Source organism: Acinonyx jubatus, chromosome B3 (assembly GCF_027475565.1).
Source record: "Acinonyx jubatus isolate Ajub_Pintada_27869175 chromosome B3, VMU_Ajub_asm_v1.0, whole genome shotgun sequence".
NCBI classification, from domain to species: Eukaryota; Metazoa; Chordata; class Mammalia; order Carnivora; family Felidae; genus Acinonyx; species Acinonyx jubatus.
In genome coordinates, this window is record NC_069386.1 from 107,353,062 (window position 1) to 107,369,408 (window position 16,347).

Consider the following 16,347-nt stretch of genomic DNA (forward strand, 5'->3'; position numbering starts at 1 on the left):
GAAAGTGAAAGAACCCAGTGCACACAGGAAAAAAGTGTCTGGTGGGGGACAGATGCACAGCCAGGCCTCGCTGACTAAGGCTTTCTATCCTATCACAGTGTATTTTTGAACTGCTATCTAAGCTTTTGTTTTGCTTTGTTTGAACATAAAGGACGCACTTCCTTGTTACAGCACCATTTCTTCGGATAATAGGGAAATAACCACATTCTATGTTACTGCATATTAATGCCATTTCTAAAGGAGATCATATACAAACTATGAGGTCAATAGTCTTGGCCGATAGAAATTTCCCAAAGAAAAGAAGTTATATTTGATCAATAACAACAATATAAAAGTATGGGAGATATTCCTTCCCTTTCTACAATTCCAGAATTGTAGCAATTCCAGAAAAGCAGTGTTTTCCTATGAGCTGCTCCATCACTCCCTGTATCTGACATGATAATACAGGTGTTTGTTTGTTTGTTTGTTTGTTTGTTTGTTTTGTTTTTAAGAAAACTATACCCTTCTGTGGTCCACAAATTCCACAGACATTAACAAAGTGAAACACCTTTTGGGTGTTACAAAAAGTGTAACCTTTTGGGGGGTTAAATATCTCTCCCTCTTGGTCTCTCTTTCTATTTCTCTCTCCCTCCCTCCTCGTCCCCTCAACTTTCTTTGCAAGATGACCCTCAGAGCCCTAGCACTGAGAAGTTTTCATATATTTTAGGAAGTGAGGAGACACACGAATTCCAGAGTACTGAGGAAGAGCGAAGACATCAAGTGGGGCTGAGAAAGGAAAAGCACTTCACAAAAATAATCCACAAACACTGAACAAAACACTGTCACTAAGGTACAGTTTTTCCAAGGTCTAGGGTTGCCTCTGAAGACCACCGACAGGATTTTCCCTCTGACTGTATTCATTTAGTCCTTACTTTGGAGAAGCACACCACCCAGAAACTGGGGCTGTTATCCTGAAAGCCTTACTACCCAGGACAGAGCCCCTCCGACAGAGGTTCTGTGCAGGTGGAAGCCCAGAAAGCTAGCTGAGAGCTATTTCAAGCTGCTCTCCAGATACCAGGGGCCTCTGTGGAGAAGGGCTTGATCACAGCTGCTCATAGCTTCAACTTCCACTCCCCCCTCCAAATCTTCTGAATCAAAGAGCTAAAGAATGCACATTCTGAAAATCAATGACCAAAGAGGGTAATTTGAAGCTTAAAAGCAACACAATAAAATCCATGTAGTAATTGCTAACGTTTTCCAAAAGAGATTGGCTAAAGAGGGCATTTCAACAATGCTTCTTGTCAAATGTTCACTATAAATTTAAGTTTTGGTTTGGGATTTTGGTTTTATTCAAAAATGTACTTGGTTTCTGGTCTAAATCAGCCTCTTATAAAAATCTGAAGCTACCTGTTTCTAATCCACAAGGACAACCAGACCAACCAAGCTAATTAGCCAGCCTGTAATATTCTTTTCTGAACTTCTGTAAGTAGAGTACAGAAGTCCCCTCTGTACACAGTCACACTGAACTAAGCCCCCCTTGCCTTCATTTGTCTTCACTTCAAGGGAATGAAAGGGAGCTAGATAAAGCCATGATGCAGGTGATGTCCAGAGTTTCACTCCGAAGCTGGCTCTCAGGGAAACCTTCCCTACCTCTATCTATACTCAGATGCTCAAGGCAAAACCCAGAAAGGCATCCTTCACACCTCTTCATTTATGCCATCCAATACACCACTAAACCCTAATAATTCTACCAGTGAAACATGCATGTCTGATGCATCTACTTCTCTCCATCTCTACTGCTCCCAGACCAGCCCAAGCCACCATTATCTCTTGCCTGGTCTAGTCCAACAGTCTCCTAGCTGGTCCCCTACTATGACTCCTCCTCCTTCTGACCTAACTTGTTGTTACAAAAATAATCCTTATGACCTGAGTGGAGATTTGTCCACTGCAGTTGGAATACAATGCAAACACCTTGCCCTGAAGAGCTAAGCCCTGACTTTAGCTTTTTGTGCTCACTGCAATCCAATCACACTAGCCTTTGAACTTCACAAACTTGGCCCCACATTTTCTCTGTCTCTCCTTAAGACTGTTCACCTGTTTTCTCTTCACCTGAAATATTTTTTCTGCCCACTTATCATCTAGCTATCTCTTACTTTGGTCTCCACTTTACACTACTGTCTTAGAAAGGCCTTCCCTGACACTGTCTCCCAATTGAAATGAATCCCTGTATACTTAGTCACAGCATCCTTTCCTTTTCTTCACAGTGCTTACCACAATTTGTAATTATATATTTGACATGGGTTTGTCGAATACCTTTCTCCCCTACCAGACTTCAAGTTCCCTGAAGTCAGAGAGCATGTCTGTTTGTTCATCACTGAATCCCCACAAGTGTTTGTTGAATGATCAAATCAAATATAAAACTTCTGATTTCTATTTAAAGTCATATAATCAGGAGCGCCTGGGTGGCTCAGTCAGTTAAGCATCCTACTTCGGCTCAGGTCAAGATCTCATGGTTTGTGAGTTCGAGACACATTATCAGGGTCTGTGCTGACCGCTCAGAGCCTGGAGCCTGCTTTGGATTCTGTGTCTCCCTCTCTCTCTGCCCCTCCCCCACTTGCACTCTGTCTCTCTCTCTCTCTTTTTCAAAAATTAACATTACAAAAATTTTAAGTCATATAATCAACAAACAATAATTAGAACAAGGCTGGACATTGTCAAGAATATAGATAAGGACCGTGCTGGGTATTTTTCTTCAAAGAACTGACAATTCTGAAAAAAAAAAAAAATCAGAGGTTCCTAGCAGATTTCCCTGCACCCTGGAAACTTGAAAATTTAAATCATGAAGTGTATATTACTTTTTAAACTTGTCTTCTGGGTGAGTGATATCTATAGATACATTTAAGTTTCATAGAACAGTAACAGCAGAACAATCCCCAAAGCACATACAACACATGTTATTTGGGTTAAATACCATCCTGGCACAGATGGCTAAACAAAGGCATAAATAACTTCTATGTCATATCCACATCCACAACATTGATTTCTGGGAGATGCATTGCTCACTTCCACTATGTAGTAACAGAATATAAAGCTGGTCTCTTTCCTGTTCTTACAAATACACCTGTACCCTATAGCTCTATAGCAAGGGAATGTGTGCATATGTGTGTGTGTAGACACATACACTTTGTACCTTCCACAATGAGACTAATTATTATATAATAATATTGGCAACATTAGGCAGACCATCACTGTGAGAGTTTGAAATATGCAGAAAATATCTGTTAATTTATTCAAACTTGTTCAGCTGTCATCAAAGATAAAAATATGCCTCCACTTTTCATCTCCTTCAAATGGTACATTTGATCAAAGGTACATTTTTAGGTTTCTATGTTTCTTTGATGGCATTAACTTCATCATTTTTCCATCTAGCCAAAGTGGCTCAGAATACCTGAGATTGTTTAACACATATTTCTAAAATTTTAATGGCAGGAATAATAGCAATTTTATGATAGAAAATATTTCTACACACTGACACACAAAAGAATTCCCAACAATTCAAAATTTCTACTTTTAATAGTCAGTATTTCGTTCATGAGAAGATGGGTTTCTAAAAAGTATACTGGTCAGAAGTATTAGAAGCAAAAGGTAACTGCAGTAATGACCTGTATGACTCATGTTTCAGAATACAACAGAAAACCTTAACCCTGACATAAATAATGATGAATTTTTATGGAAGTTTATTACAATGAAATTTCTTAAAATACCTAAAGCCATAAGACAGTCACTAGTTACATAATCTTGGACAAAAGCTAAATCAGTCAAAATGTATTTATCAGGGGGGAAAAGTGTTACATATTTAATGGTTAAGCATCACTTTTAAATCCTGCAAATAAACAAACCTTGTTTTTGCAAACGAACTGCATCTGTTCTAAACGGATTATATATTTTCTTTGAAGTTAACCTTTTAAGGCAATCAACACTAATGGCTAGATAACTAATGAAGAATTCCAATTAAAAGATGAGTGTAACCTGCACACCTGGTAGAAATACAGAAGCGAGGCTTTTCTGAATGCATTTACAATCTAATTAATTTTCTAAAGCTTTGTTCTATTTTCTTTCCTACTATCTATGCAATAGGAGCTAATTGTGCAAGGAAAAGATACAGATCACAAATTCAATTCAATTCTCTCCTTTGGCCAGATTTCACTGGGCCAGTTACAAAAAGCCTGACATTTCTGCCTTCTTCTTTGGCCTCTGCAAGCACTGACAGTTACTGAGCTAAAAAGTACTGATGTTTCTTTGGCTCTAAATAGTAGTTTTTTGTTGGAGGGAAGAGTAGTGTTTGTTTGTTTGTTTGGGGTTTTGTTTTTTTCCCCCCAAAGAGGTAGGCCCTTGGTCAAGTGAGTCCAAATGCTTTAAGCTTAGACTCATCAATTTATGACTTAAAATCTCAACTACTTAATATTTTGTTTTCTTCAGGTTAAAAAAGGAAGGAAGAAAATCTTCCCTGCCTTACCTTATCTAAAGAAAATAGGAAAAGGTGAATATTTATTAAGCCCTTACCATGATAAGGTACAGTACAAGAACTGCTACATTTATGGCTTTGCTGAGTCTTTCCACCAACTTGCCAGTAAGACTTCTAATCCTACAGAGGCCCAGTGTTTCACCATGGGTAAGGGCTCCTGTTACCAGGACAGGAGTCTCTGTCATCAAGATGGAATGCCTTTGCTCTGTGGAAAGCACTGTTCCCTGAGCCTTAGAAATGTCCCCATAGCGCCTGGGTGGCTCAGTAGGTTAAGCTTCCAACTTCAGCTCAGGTTATGATCTCACAGCCTGTCAGTTCGAGCCCCACATCGGGGCTCTGTGCTGACAGCTCATAGCCTAGAGGCTGCTTCAGATTCTGTGTCTCCCTCCCTCTCTGCTCCTCCCTCACTTGCGCTCTGTCTCTCTCTCAAAAATAAACATTAAGAAAAGAAAGAAAGAAGAAAGAAAGAAAGAAAGAAAGAAAGAAAGAAAGAAAGAAAGAAAGAAAGAAAGAAAGAAAGGAAGAAAGAAAGAAATGCCCCCACAGAGTCTCAGAAAGATTGCACGTTACTTTGACTATGGTTGCTCTAGGAGAAAGACTGCTTTAGAAATGAATGAGGAGAATGTATCATACCTTTCATTCCTCACACAAAGATAAGACATTTTGTTCCTGAGCGCAGTTAATGAAGCAACTCTTCTTTCCACCTGTAAGTCTTTCTTTGGTTCATCATATCTACATACATTGGCTTCATATGATGTCAGTTGTGGACATGTTTCATGCCCTGAGATAAATCAGTATAGTTAACTGGCATGAATTTACTTACTTTGCACACAAGTGCTGTGTAGTAATAATAACTAAAAACGATAGTTAGTAATTTAGTAGTAATAACTAAAAACAATAACTAATCTGGTTAGAAAGCAAGACTAATATTATACTGACCTGGAAGTCAAAGAAGACCCTCAGGTTTCTAGACTAAAAGACTAAAATTAACAACAACAAAAAAAAGTTTTTATTTGAGTCTAGCTGCAACACACAATGTTGTGTTAGTTTCAGGCGTACAACATAGTGATTCAACCTTTCTATAAGTTATGCTATGATCACAAGTGTGGCCACATTCTGTCACCATGTAATGCTATTACAATGTCATTGACTATATTCCCTATGTTGTAACTTTTATTCCCATGACTTACTCATTCCATAAGTAGAAGCCTGTATCTCCCACTCACCTTTACCCATTCTGACCATCCTTCTATCCTCCTTTCCTCTGACCACCATCAGTTTGTTCTGTATTAATTTATAGGTCTGATCCTGCTAAAAGACTAAAATATTAGAGACACCTTTGACAGAGATGGGGAAACAGCAAAGCACGTAAGTCTGTTTGAAGCTAAAACTGATGATAAATTCAATTCTGGCCACATTTGAGGTTTAGATTACTTGTGAGAAGTACAGGAAGTATAAGAAGAGGCCACTAGAAACACAAGACTGGGGCACAGGGAGGAAAAAGTTTAAATTATGACAGAGGACAAGCTTGCTCTGAAAAGGAGGGTGCATGTGTGTAAGAAAGATGGTTGAAGTTTGAACCTGGAAGACTATTCAGTCTTCAGGAGAGGGGAGGGAAAGACAAGGGACAGGGCAGGGAGAAGAGGAGAGAGGGAACAGGAAAGCAATAGAAAGGGACTAGAAAGAGAATCCAGGAAAAAGGGCAGGAGAAAGTGCAAAGTCATGAAAGACAAAAGTGAAACAAGTGTCAGAGAGGGTAGCGGAGCATAGTGTCGAACCGTGCGAGGTCAGAAAAATACGGACAAATAAAAGGGCTTTGGATTCACAAGAAGACTCATTTGTAATCTTCTAGGACATTTCAACATTACAGACAGAAATCATTTGAAAGAAGTGCAAAGGAAAATGGTGACCAAGAATTAAAGACATCAACTACAGATGGTGTATTCAAAGATTCAAACATCCAAATGATAGTAGTAACTAAACGCACGGATGCTGACATAGTATTTGTTGTGTGCCAGATACTGTTCTCAGTACTTTGTATATACTACCTCATTTAATCCTCACTCCAATACCATGAGCTAGGTACTCTTATTATTGTATGTTACAGAGGAGAAAACTAGGGAAGAATAAGCAAGTTATAGTGCTAGCCCCTCACAGAAAAAAAAAAAAAAGAAGCATTATTTCTCTCATTGTGCGTATTATGTATCCCCAGAACTTAGATCCGTGCCTAGCACGTAGGAGACAATCAATAAATTTTTGTTTCAGTAATGAATTATTAACCAAAAAGAATATGAATGTCAAGCAAAAGGATGGGAGCTGTTTGTAGGGGACTTTATTCTGGAGCCACTTAACCCTGGTTGAAGAACTCTTCTATTCTCTCAATGCTGTAAATATATGAAAATAAGCTCATTGTGCTTTAATTGCCCCAAATAAAAAATATGCCGACAGACAGAAAAGGCTTACAGAAAAGATCAGGATAAAAGTTAACTCCTCCCCTCAATCCAAGTGAGTTGTCTGATTTTCAGTTAAACTTGGTGATCTGAGGCTGGCCCTGCCATCTCTAAAAAGCCAAAATCCATTTCCTCTCTTCTGTGGGATACTACACAGAACCACAGGGTAAAACTCACTCAGAAGATACTTAAACTGGTAAGGATGGGTTCCCAAGGACAAAACTTGCCATCTCCTAACTGCAAAATTGTTTCTTAACAAAATTAATCAGAATCTACAAATTTCTCTATGGTTCTTTCTTATATAAAAGAGTCTAGCTTTTAAACTCTTAGAGGGTAGAACAAGAGCAGTAGAAAAATTTTTATCTGGAATAGGAGATGAGCATGAGAACACTTATATGTTCGCCTCTCGTGCTTGCACGAGTCCCGTGTGAGTTGCCCTGTATGATGCCATTTCTGCTTTCAGATCTACCCATTGACTAGATACCTGAAACTATGCAATTACTTATACAAGCTTACTTAATAGATTTAATCAGCATTCTTTTGGGGAAAAAAAACAATTATGGACTTGTTTAATTTAGGAGACAAAATCAAAAGACATTTATTCAACTAGTACTTGGTGCTATGTACTCTTCATAGTGGAAGATATAGAAATACAAGTGAGGTATGACCCATATCTTTAAGGAGCTTAGTTCATATAGCAACATGTTCATGACTTTCTAGTTATATGTCATTACCTCCAGGGACTGCTATAACTGTGCACCTAAGCTCATATCTCAAGTAATAGGACTTCATATTTAGTATGTATATTTCTCTAATAGGAACAGACCCCGGGAAAGAAATCCATTTCAATAAAATTTCAAATAGCTTTCAACCACTCTTCCTTTCTAATTTTTTTTTGCTCTTTAATTAATTTTTCTACCTTTTCCATATGAAAACATAATGTATTTCAAAACTACTACCTTTAATTTTTCCATTTAAAACGAATTTTGTTTGGGACATCTTGAAGCATCTCCCAATATTTGGTTTCTAATCCTATGAAAAAGAAAAAGAAATTCCTGAAACCAAGATTCAGACTTCCTGATTGACAAGAAACAAAACCTCTTAAAGTAATATTATCTCCAACCCTATTCTGAGGAAAATTCAATAAGTTTGGAAAATTTCAGAGAATGTTTGTTTTAGCTCTGTATTTTATTTTAAAAGTTTGTATAACATGAAAATATTAGAATCATATAATATCCTAGGAAAATAACTGTAAATCTGTGAACTACCTTTCAATAAAATCAAAGCGCTGTCAAGAACTGATCTTACTTCACTGATTTAATATGAATTATATCAAGATATCTTACAGAGGAAAAATGTTGTTGAAATAGAAATATATATGGACATTATTTATATGGCATTTTTCTGCAAAACTTTGTATTTCACATAGATTACCACCATGGTGAAATGGTTTATTACAATAAAATTTTGTTCATCTGCTGAAGTATTATATTAGTCTCAAATGTATTTAAATGTATTTCTTTACATAAACTGTTTTTATTAATATCCAATTCATGTAGTCATAAAATAAATTTATTTAATTTTAGCAACTAAAGACTGCAATAATTAAAAGAAATGAGTATCTTTCTTCATTTTGCTTCCCTATATGTCTAATATTTTAGATTTTTTTCTTCCAAGAATAACAATTAATTATGTTGATTTTAACCTCCAACCCAACTGGAGGGAAAAATCACAAAAATGGAAAAAGGAAGATATGTACTACTTGGTTCACCTGTGACAGAACCGATAGTGACCTCTTGTGGTAAATACTATCTATAGAGCTTTGGAGAACAATACAACCTTTTTCCTAGGCCGGACACTGGAGAACACAGAAGCACTCTTCCTCCATGCTCGCGAACAGCCGTTATTGACAATGAAAGTAAAAGACAAATATTGACTAAGCTAAGGGATTTCTTGCTGGAAGTCAACTCAGTCACCGTCAATTAAAATATTCCTAGCTGCTGTCTTTTATTAAAAAATAGTGTCTTACATTGTTCTTTCAGGAGGGCAGTTAAAGGATGGCCAGGTACATGGAGTTCTCACACACCCTACTTCTGGAACCACCCAAAAGACAGACAAAGAAGGCGATTTCTAGTGAAGACAAGAGTGACCTGGAATAAGCAAAGTTCTGGTCAGCAAAGCATTGCTACTCATTACATAACACACTGTGGGCTCTAGAGCAAGAGACAAATCCACTGGCTTACTTATAAATATAATTTAGGGAGTGGTCAGTATAATTTCAACCTCAGTGATATTTTCAAAGTAAAAATGATACACTGTAATACCTGAGGAAACCAAACACAACACGGTTCTATCAGTATTTCCTCAATAGCGGTTTAGATGTCAAAGAAAATCGTTCAAGAAAAAATATCAGGAACTTTATGCCCCCCAAAAAAATCATGTTTTTCATCATTTCTTTTACATTGGGTGCTACTAAAAAGGTATGATATCTTTTTCTGTTTTATTTTTAAATCACTAGTTCTCTATTTTTTCTCCTATAGGTTCTCTTTTATGATCTCAGTTTTCATAAATATTAATTATAGCAAAAAATAATAATTTTGGATTTTCCTATGAGATGACTCAGCCAAGAAAGTACTTGTACAACACTGATATCTCAAGCAATAATGGAAAATCGAGTATATTGAACTGGTTGATAAAATACTACCTTTTCTGTTTTCTTCTTTCCTAAGCCCCTTTTTTTCCTCTAAAGAGAAAAACATTCATAGATTTTAATAGTTTAAAATATTAAAGAACAATAATTAGATTCTAATAAAAAGACATTAAATTTGGTATATATATCAAAATGGCAACCTAGTTCACAGTCATGGAAACTAATCATTTCTGCCTATTTGCTAAGGAACCAAAGACAACATATGAATAAAATGTGTTGCCCAAAGACATAATCAGATTGAAGGTCTTGGAAATGTTTTGTTTTGTTTCATTTGAATCTAAAATTTCACCTATAATTCTTAAGATACTCTTGTTTTCTTTCAGGTATTTACCCTCTACCCACAAGTTTTCTGCTCCCTACAGCCCAATGTATACTGATGAAGAGTTTGCACAATTACAATTTAAACAAGGAAAGACAGCCTAATAATGTGCCAGACATGGATTCAGTCAAGAAGAACTTTGGGCCGGGGCTGTCTACAAGACCTGTCATACATGTAATGAACTCATCCCATAGTTCCCAAACTTTCCATTCCTAGCAACTTATTTTGAACCTCCTAGCCAAAACTGTATCCAAACCTTGCTATTACACTTATACTTCTGACCTTTGCAACTTCTTAGACTACTGATAATGTGTTCTCTATATCTGCTAGAATCAAATGTTAAGAATTATTATAATTCCTTTTATTTATCTAAAACTTATCTTGCCTTTTATCTTAAAATTAAAAAGAGGAATTTCCTACTTCTACTATTGTGGGATTTGGCCATAAAGCATGTTTGTATCCATCCTACTCAGTGGCCCTCATTATTTTATTTTATAGACTCTGAATCACCAGTAACACTTTGAAATGCTTCCCCATAACAGACTGAGTCAACCAAAGAAGGAAAATAAAAATCCAATCTCAAGAGGTGTAAAGTAACAGCAAATAGGAGATAGTGCTACTCTAAGACACAGAATGAAGTACTGTTATTGTGGGAAATTGCAAATGAGAACTCAGGAACTTTATTAGGAAGTCCTCTGGTTTAAAAGCTACATCCAAATAGACCACACTTTGTGCTCTTTTGTTCCACAACATGAAGTTCTCTGATGGATGTCTAATTGGCTGCAATTTCAGTTCATTAGTTATATCCGTGGACAAATTAGTGCCTGATGCTTTCTCTTTGTGTCCATTACTCTTCCAAATCTGATATTCCCCCTCTCTGTGTCTCTCTTTCTGTATATCTCTCTTTTGCTCTTTGTGTGTAAGAGAGAGAGGTTGGTTTTTTTTTTTTTTTTTCCTGTACATCCATCTTCGTATCTGGATGGATGCCTGTCTGTGGTGTATCTGTGTACATCTCTCTGTATACGTGTCTATCTCATCCAGCTCTCAGTAAAAGACCTGATCTTTTCATAAGAAGAAAATGGTGATGTATCAGAAAGAGAAGCATTTCGTGGGGTAAGGGTAAGTAGGCAACTCTCTTCGATTTCTGTCTGTTCCACTAAAGCTCTGCCAACACTTCACTTTCAATGTTGTTAAAAGTTAGTGAATAATGAAATCTTCACTGTGACAAACTTCATCCATCTGTGAGAATCCTGAAGGGAATTTCTTCTGTTAGTTTCAATTAAACAATTTCTCAGAATGAATTTTTGTATTTCTCTGCCAAATCATATAGAAATGACAACAACTGTGGGCTACTCCCACATGAATGTGCAGACCAATTGAATACTGTAATTCTCAATTTCTGGGGCTCTTCCTGTAAAAGTAGTACTGAGACTTTCTAGTTTTTACTACCTGCACATGCACATATTTACCTCACCGGTCCAATACATTGCAAACAAAGCTCGGAGGTTTCGAGTAGTGGTATTAAAAGCTAGCCATTAGCAATTAGAAGTGGCATTTTAAATGCCAGAACAGATAAATTTTCATTTGGGGTTGTTATCCACTGAAAGAAACATTAAACCAATGAAGCAATTATGAACACAAAGTGTCAAAACAATCAAACACTCATCGATTTGGATGGTAGATATAAAATAGAGGTGGCAGAAGCAGATACTTCCAAGCCACATTAAGGTAAGCCTTAATTTCCTACTATATCTGAAATCAAACATATTCTCAAAACTGGCTCATCGCTCCGCTCTGTAGAAGAACTTTGAACCAAAGATGCTATACTAGTAAACTGCAGTCAAGGAATTCTCATCTTCTTTCAGGTCATCGTGCAGAGGAACAGAGAGCCTATGGGCTTTATTTTTTCAGGCATTCTCTGACAAGTCCCCTCACAGACCAGATTGCATGGAATTGAAATAACCCAAGAGCATGAGAAAGCTGAAATAAAATGTATGTATCTGAAATAGTTGATCCCAATAGACTTTAAAGTTCCCAAACTGGTTGTTTTAATAGTAACATCCCCTTGTATTCTAGGTCTGCATTTAACAGGAATACATGAAGGTATGTATAAACGTGGAAGTTGCCTACCATTATGAATTTGTATTTTATATTATCATAAACAATAAAAAACATATTTCAAATCACACTGGAATGGCCAAAAATATTATAGATTTTTTTTAAAAATTAGACCAAGACTGTTAGCTATTTTTTTTCAACCCAAAAAGTCTGCTCTAGACTTGTATAATATCAGATGTTGACCAATGTGGAAGAAATAAAGTCACAAGCTTCAAATTAAAACCAAATACCACATCAGGGATTTATGAAAAATACCTCAGGACACTTAAATATACACGGTCCCAAAAATCAGGGGAACTATTTGCAAGCTTCGTTTTTGAAGAGATCCTAATCTAAGAATTAGTATAATCTAGTCAACCAATTCAGGGAAAGCATAATTGTATTTAATTATTTATTATTATTTTAGTGTGACTCTGTCTTACACACTAGGCAGAGAGCTTCTTAGGAGCAGAAGTGTCTTAATCATTTCTTTTATCCAAAGGACCCCACAGAGTGTCTGTTGTATATGACACCCAAGTAAATATTGTTTCAATGAATGAATAAACAATGAATTTTGGAACTGCATAGAGTATTTCCATTGCTTTGGCCCAAGCTCTACTGTAATCAATATGCAGCAATATCTTTCTCATAAGTCTCCCAATAAAAGATCTCAAAATAAAATAACAGGCCTCCGAAGGAAAAAAACTTTGCAGGACACTTTACATATCTTGCTTATAAAATTGGAAATTATATAAAAGAATTAAAACAACATGAAAGATGTAGATTTCAGTAACATGCAAAGTTTATAAGGTCTTAAAATGTGAACTATATAATGATCTCCATTCAGAATATCTTGAAGGAAATGACTTTATAAATGGATGGCATTTTAAAGACACTTTAAGGCAAGAAAACCTTACAATCAGTAGCAAAGTAGAATGGCCTTTTTTAAAATTCTTACTCCAGTTCTTTAAAAGCACAGTAGCTATTGCTTCCCTTTCACATTTCCTGTTTAAGTCAAATGAAATATATCAAATAGATTAATAACGAGCAATGCACAATGGAAAAAAATTAAAATAAAGAAACTTTCAACACAAACTTAACCATAGTAATTGGCTTCCCATTTTTCAAGTACTGACTCTGTTAGGTTCAACTCCAACTCCTCTCCCTAGCACAAGGTTCCCTTCAGCAGTGCTCATTGGGCCCAAAAGCCATTCCAGAGACTTAAACCGTATTAAGTAGCCACTTTCACAGCCATGCCCAACTCGAGGGAAACCTTCCCACTGATATTAACTCTAAGAATTTGATCAGTCCCTGAAGCCTCCTTGAGGGGGAGAAAATGTGGGGAAAGGATGAACAAGAAAGATATCCCTCATCAAAGGAAAACTCAACTTTATTCTCCAGATGAACCTACAGTCTCCCAGCTCCCCCTTCCTTTCTGGGCTCTGGACAGGTGGGAGGGAGGAGAGTCTGTCGTGGGGAGGGGATGCAACTAACTTTCCTTCACTACCTTATTCCCCTCCCGACCCCAAATCAGGTCCGACTAGTAACCGAAGCCACCAGGTAGGGCTGTCTGCATCCCCCTCCCCCTTGGGAGAGGGATGGGATGGGGAGGACGGGGGGCGCGCGTGGGCAGGATGGAGGTGGGGGTGTTCTGAACTGCAACTCTTCTTACCACTGGAGCGCCTGACGATGTTCTCCAAAAATGTGTTCTGCGGTGCCACCAGCCCTCTCTTGCCCCCCGGCATCCTGGGTCTGGAGAGCAGCGGCCAGGATCCGCGGCGGGGGAGGGGGGGATGCAGGAAGAGAAGGTGGAGGCAGAGGAGGTAAAGGTGGAGGAGAAGATCGAGCCGAAAGAAGAGGGGGCGCGGCGGCGGCGACAGGGTCCCCTGACTGTGTCTCCAGCCCGACCTGGATGAGCAGCTCTGGGGAGGAGGACCAGGCAGTTCATGGTAGTAGCGCTCCCCCGGCCGCCGCTGCCCAGACTGTGGCGGTGCCGCACACGGGGCTCGGGAACTGCAGGCTCCGCGGGGCACAGTGCGCCTGCGCCGCCCCCGCTGTTGCTGTCCCGCCGGTGCTGATGCTGAAGCTGCTGCTGAAGCTGCTGCTGCCGCGGCGGCGGTCGCCTGGGCGCGGACTCAGCATTTCTCCCGCTGCCCCGCGCCCCGAGGCCGGGGAGCGGGAAGAGTCACCCCTAGCTCTGGCTCCTAGTCCCTTTCAGCCCAGATGCGGACCCCTTTACTGAGCCTTCCTCTCCTCCCGCCCTGGCCCACCCCTCGCGCGCAGCTGGATCAAGGCTGCCCAGCTGAGCCCAACTTCTGCCGGCCTGTGCGCCGGTAGCCGCTCCTCTCTCCCCAGAGATCCAGACACACGTTCGCTGTCCAATGGGGCCGTGGAGCGGGAAAGGAAGAAGCAGGCAGGATGCCAGAGAGAGCAATGGGCAGTCGGAGGGGTCACATCTCAGCTTCTCCCGCCGGGGTCCCGCGCCCCGGCTGCTCCCGAGGACGCAGCTGTCGGGGCGAAGGTGTAGATCAGCTCCCGCTCCAGCTGAGGCTGAGCGCGGAGAAGGGACTGACAGGGCGGCGCGCGGGGACGCAGAGCAGCCACCTGACGCTGCTACCGCCCCCCTCCGGGCTTCTGCGCCCGGAGCTCAGCCGAGGAGCTGTCAGCACCCGCCCTGCCCCACGCCCAGGAGCCGGGGCCAGCCAGGGTCTGCGCGCAGAGCGGGCGCGGGAATGGCCCCTGCGCCTCCCACCGCACCTGGCGCGCGGAGGAGCCTCCGTGCCGGGGAGCCCCAGAGCGCAGGAGGCGAGCGGCAAGCCCGCCACCAGGGCTAAGTTGCGGGAAAGGTTACACTTAATTCAAGGAGTGGGAAACGGGGGTGGATAAATTCACACGCGAGAGAGGGGGAGCGCAGCGGACAGGATTTGTGGTGGAAAAACAGTGAAGGTGGTGGAAGGAAACAGCGCGCGGGGGGGGGGGGGTGCAGGAGAGAGGCAGGCAGGAATCTTTTTTAACAACCCTCCATCAGCTCAGAACCGGGGACAGAAGTGGAACCGTTAGCATACAGAGTCCCAAAGCCGGAAGCTACCACGGAGAAGGGAAAATGGCATAAGTGCGAATGGAGCGCGGAAGGTGGAAAGGAAAGGGGGAGCTCACGCCGTGGCACCTTCTTTTATCTAAAGCAGTGGTTCTCACAGGAATCCTGGACTAGCAGCATCTCCTAAGAACTCGTTAGAAATGCAAATTACCGGGCTCTACCTCAAAGCTAGGTAACTAGGCACACTTGGGGCCAACAACCTGTTTTAACAAGCCCTCCGGGTAAGGTGATGCATGCTCGCTCAAGTTTCAGAAGCACTAAGGCTTCCCTTCCAGAGGCTCCACTGGGCCTGTCTAGAAAGGGAGATTGCTAAGCAGGGTCAAGGACACGGGACAAAAATGCGGCTGCAGCACGCTGAGAAGTTGGTGTCCAGGCGAAGCGTTGAGTAGTGACAGCAAAAGGACGGTTGTGTGGGGGCGTCCCTTTTTGCTGGGGTCATGGTAGGTTAGAAATGATGGAGGCTAAGTTGCCCGGAAGCAGCAGGAATCTTCAGGCTGAGGTCCGGGAGATCTGCTTAGCTTTGGCTTGGGTCAGGGAGGACAGAGGAAAGGTGTCTGACTTTGTTTGAAAACCCCTAGATTGTTAATCACTGGCCTCGTGTTACGACCACTCTCTCTCCAGAGCACCCCGGTGTAGGGCCTTTGCCTTTGGCCAAGAGACGCATAAACACACAATCAGAACCCAGGTTTTAGCCTCGGGTCCTTTCTTCCCTCTCCTCTCTGAAATTTTCACCCATGTCCCAAAGCTTGGGCGGGGCAGCTGAGCAAACCCAGAAGGTTGACGCAAAGCAAAGAGCAGTTTGCTCTGCTAGGATTCCTTCTGCAAAAAATCAAGAGACTCTGTGGAATAACACTGGGCTATTTTAGCTTTCTACTCAAGTACTGCTGGTGGTGCAAGTTAATTCCCCTACAGTTAGAACGTCTTCTAAATGCATTAGGGTGTATTTAGTTAAATAGCAAGGAACTCAGGCACACGCTGGATCCCTCTAATCCGCCTGCCACCGACAGGGTTCAGATTTGTGGTTGAGGTTACAGCTCCCTCCCTGCAGTTGACTGGGAGTGTGTAAGAGCGGGAGAAGTGGAAAGGCATTTTTAAACACACAATTGGATTCCCCCCCACCATGGGTCTTACATAACCTGTGTTTGTGGAAGCTAAGCTGGTGTAGGGACA

The 16,347-nt window shown here is 40.6% G+C and overlaps 1 protein-coding gene across 1 annotated transcript in view; it reads right to left on the minus strand.

Annotated features, from left to right (window-relative positions):
* The window catches only part of KCNH5 (potassium voltage-gated channel subfamily H member 5), a 297,554-nt gene extending 282,821 nt beyond the window's left edge, over positions 1–14,733 (minus strand). The window contains exon 1 of the mRNA XM_015068125.3: positions 13,753–14,733. Coding sequence (XP_014923611.1) covers positions 13,753–13,825 — 73 coding nt within the window. The 5' untranslated portion in view covers positions 13,826–14,733. The remainder of the gene's footprint in view (positions 1–13,752) is intronic.
* Positions 14,734–16,347: the final 1,614 nt, after the last annotated feature.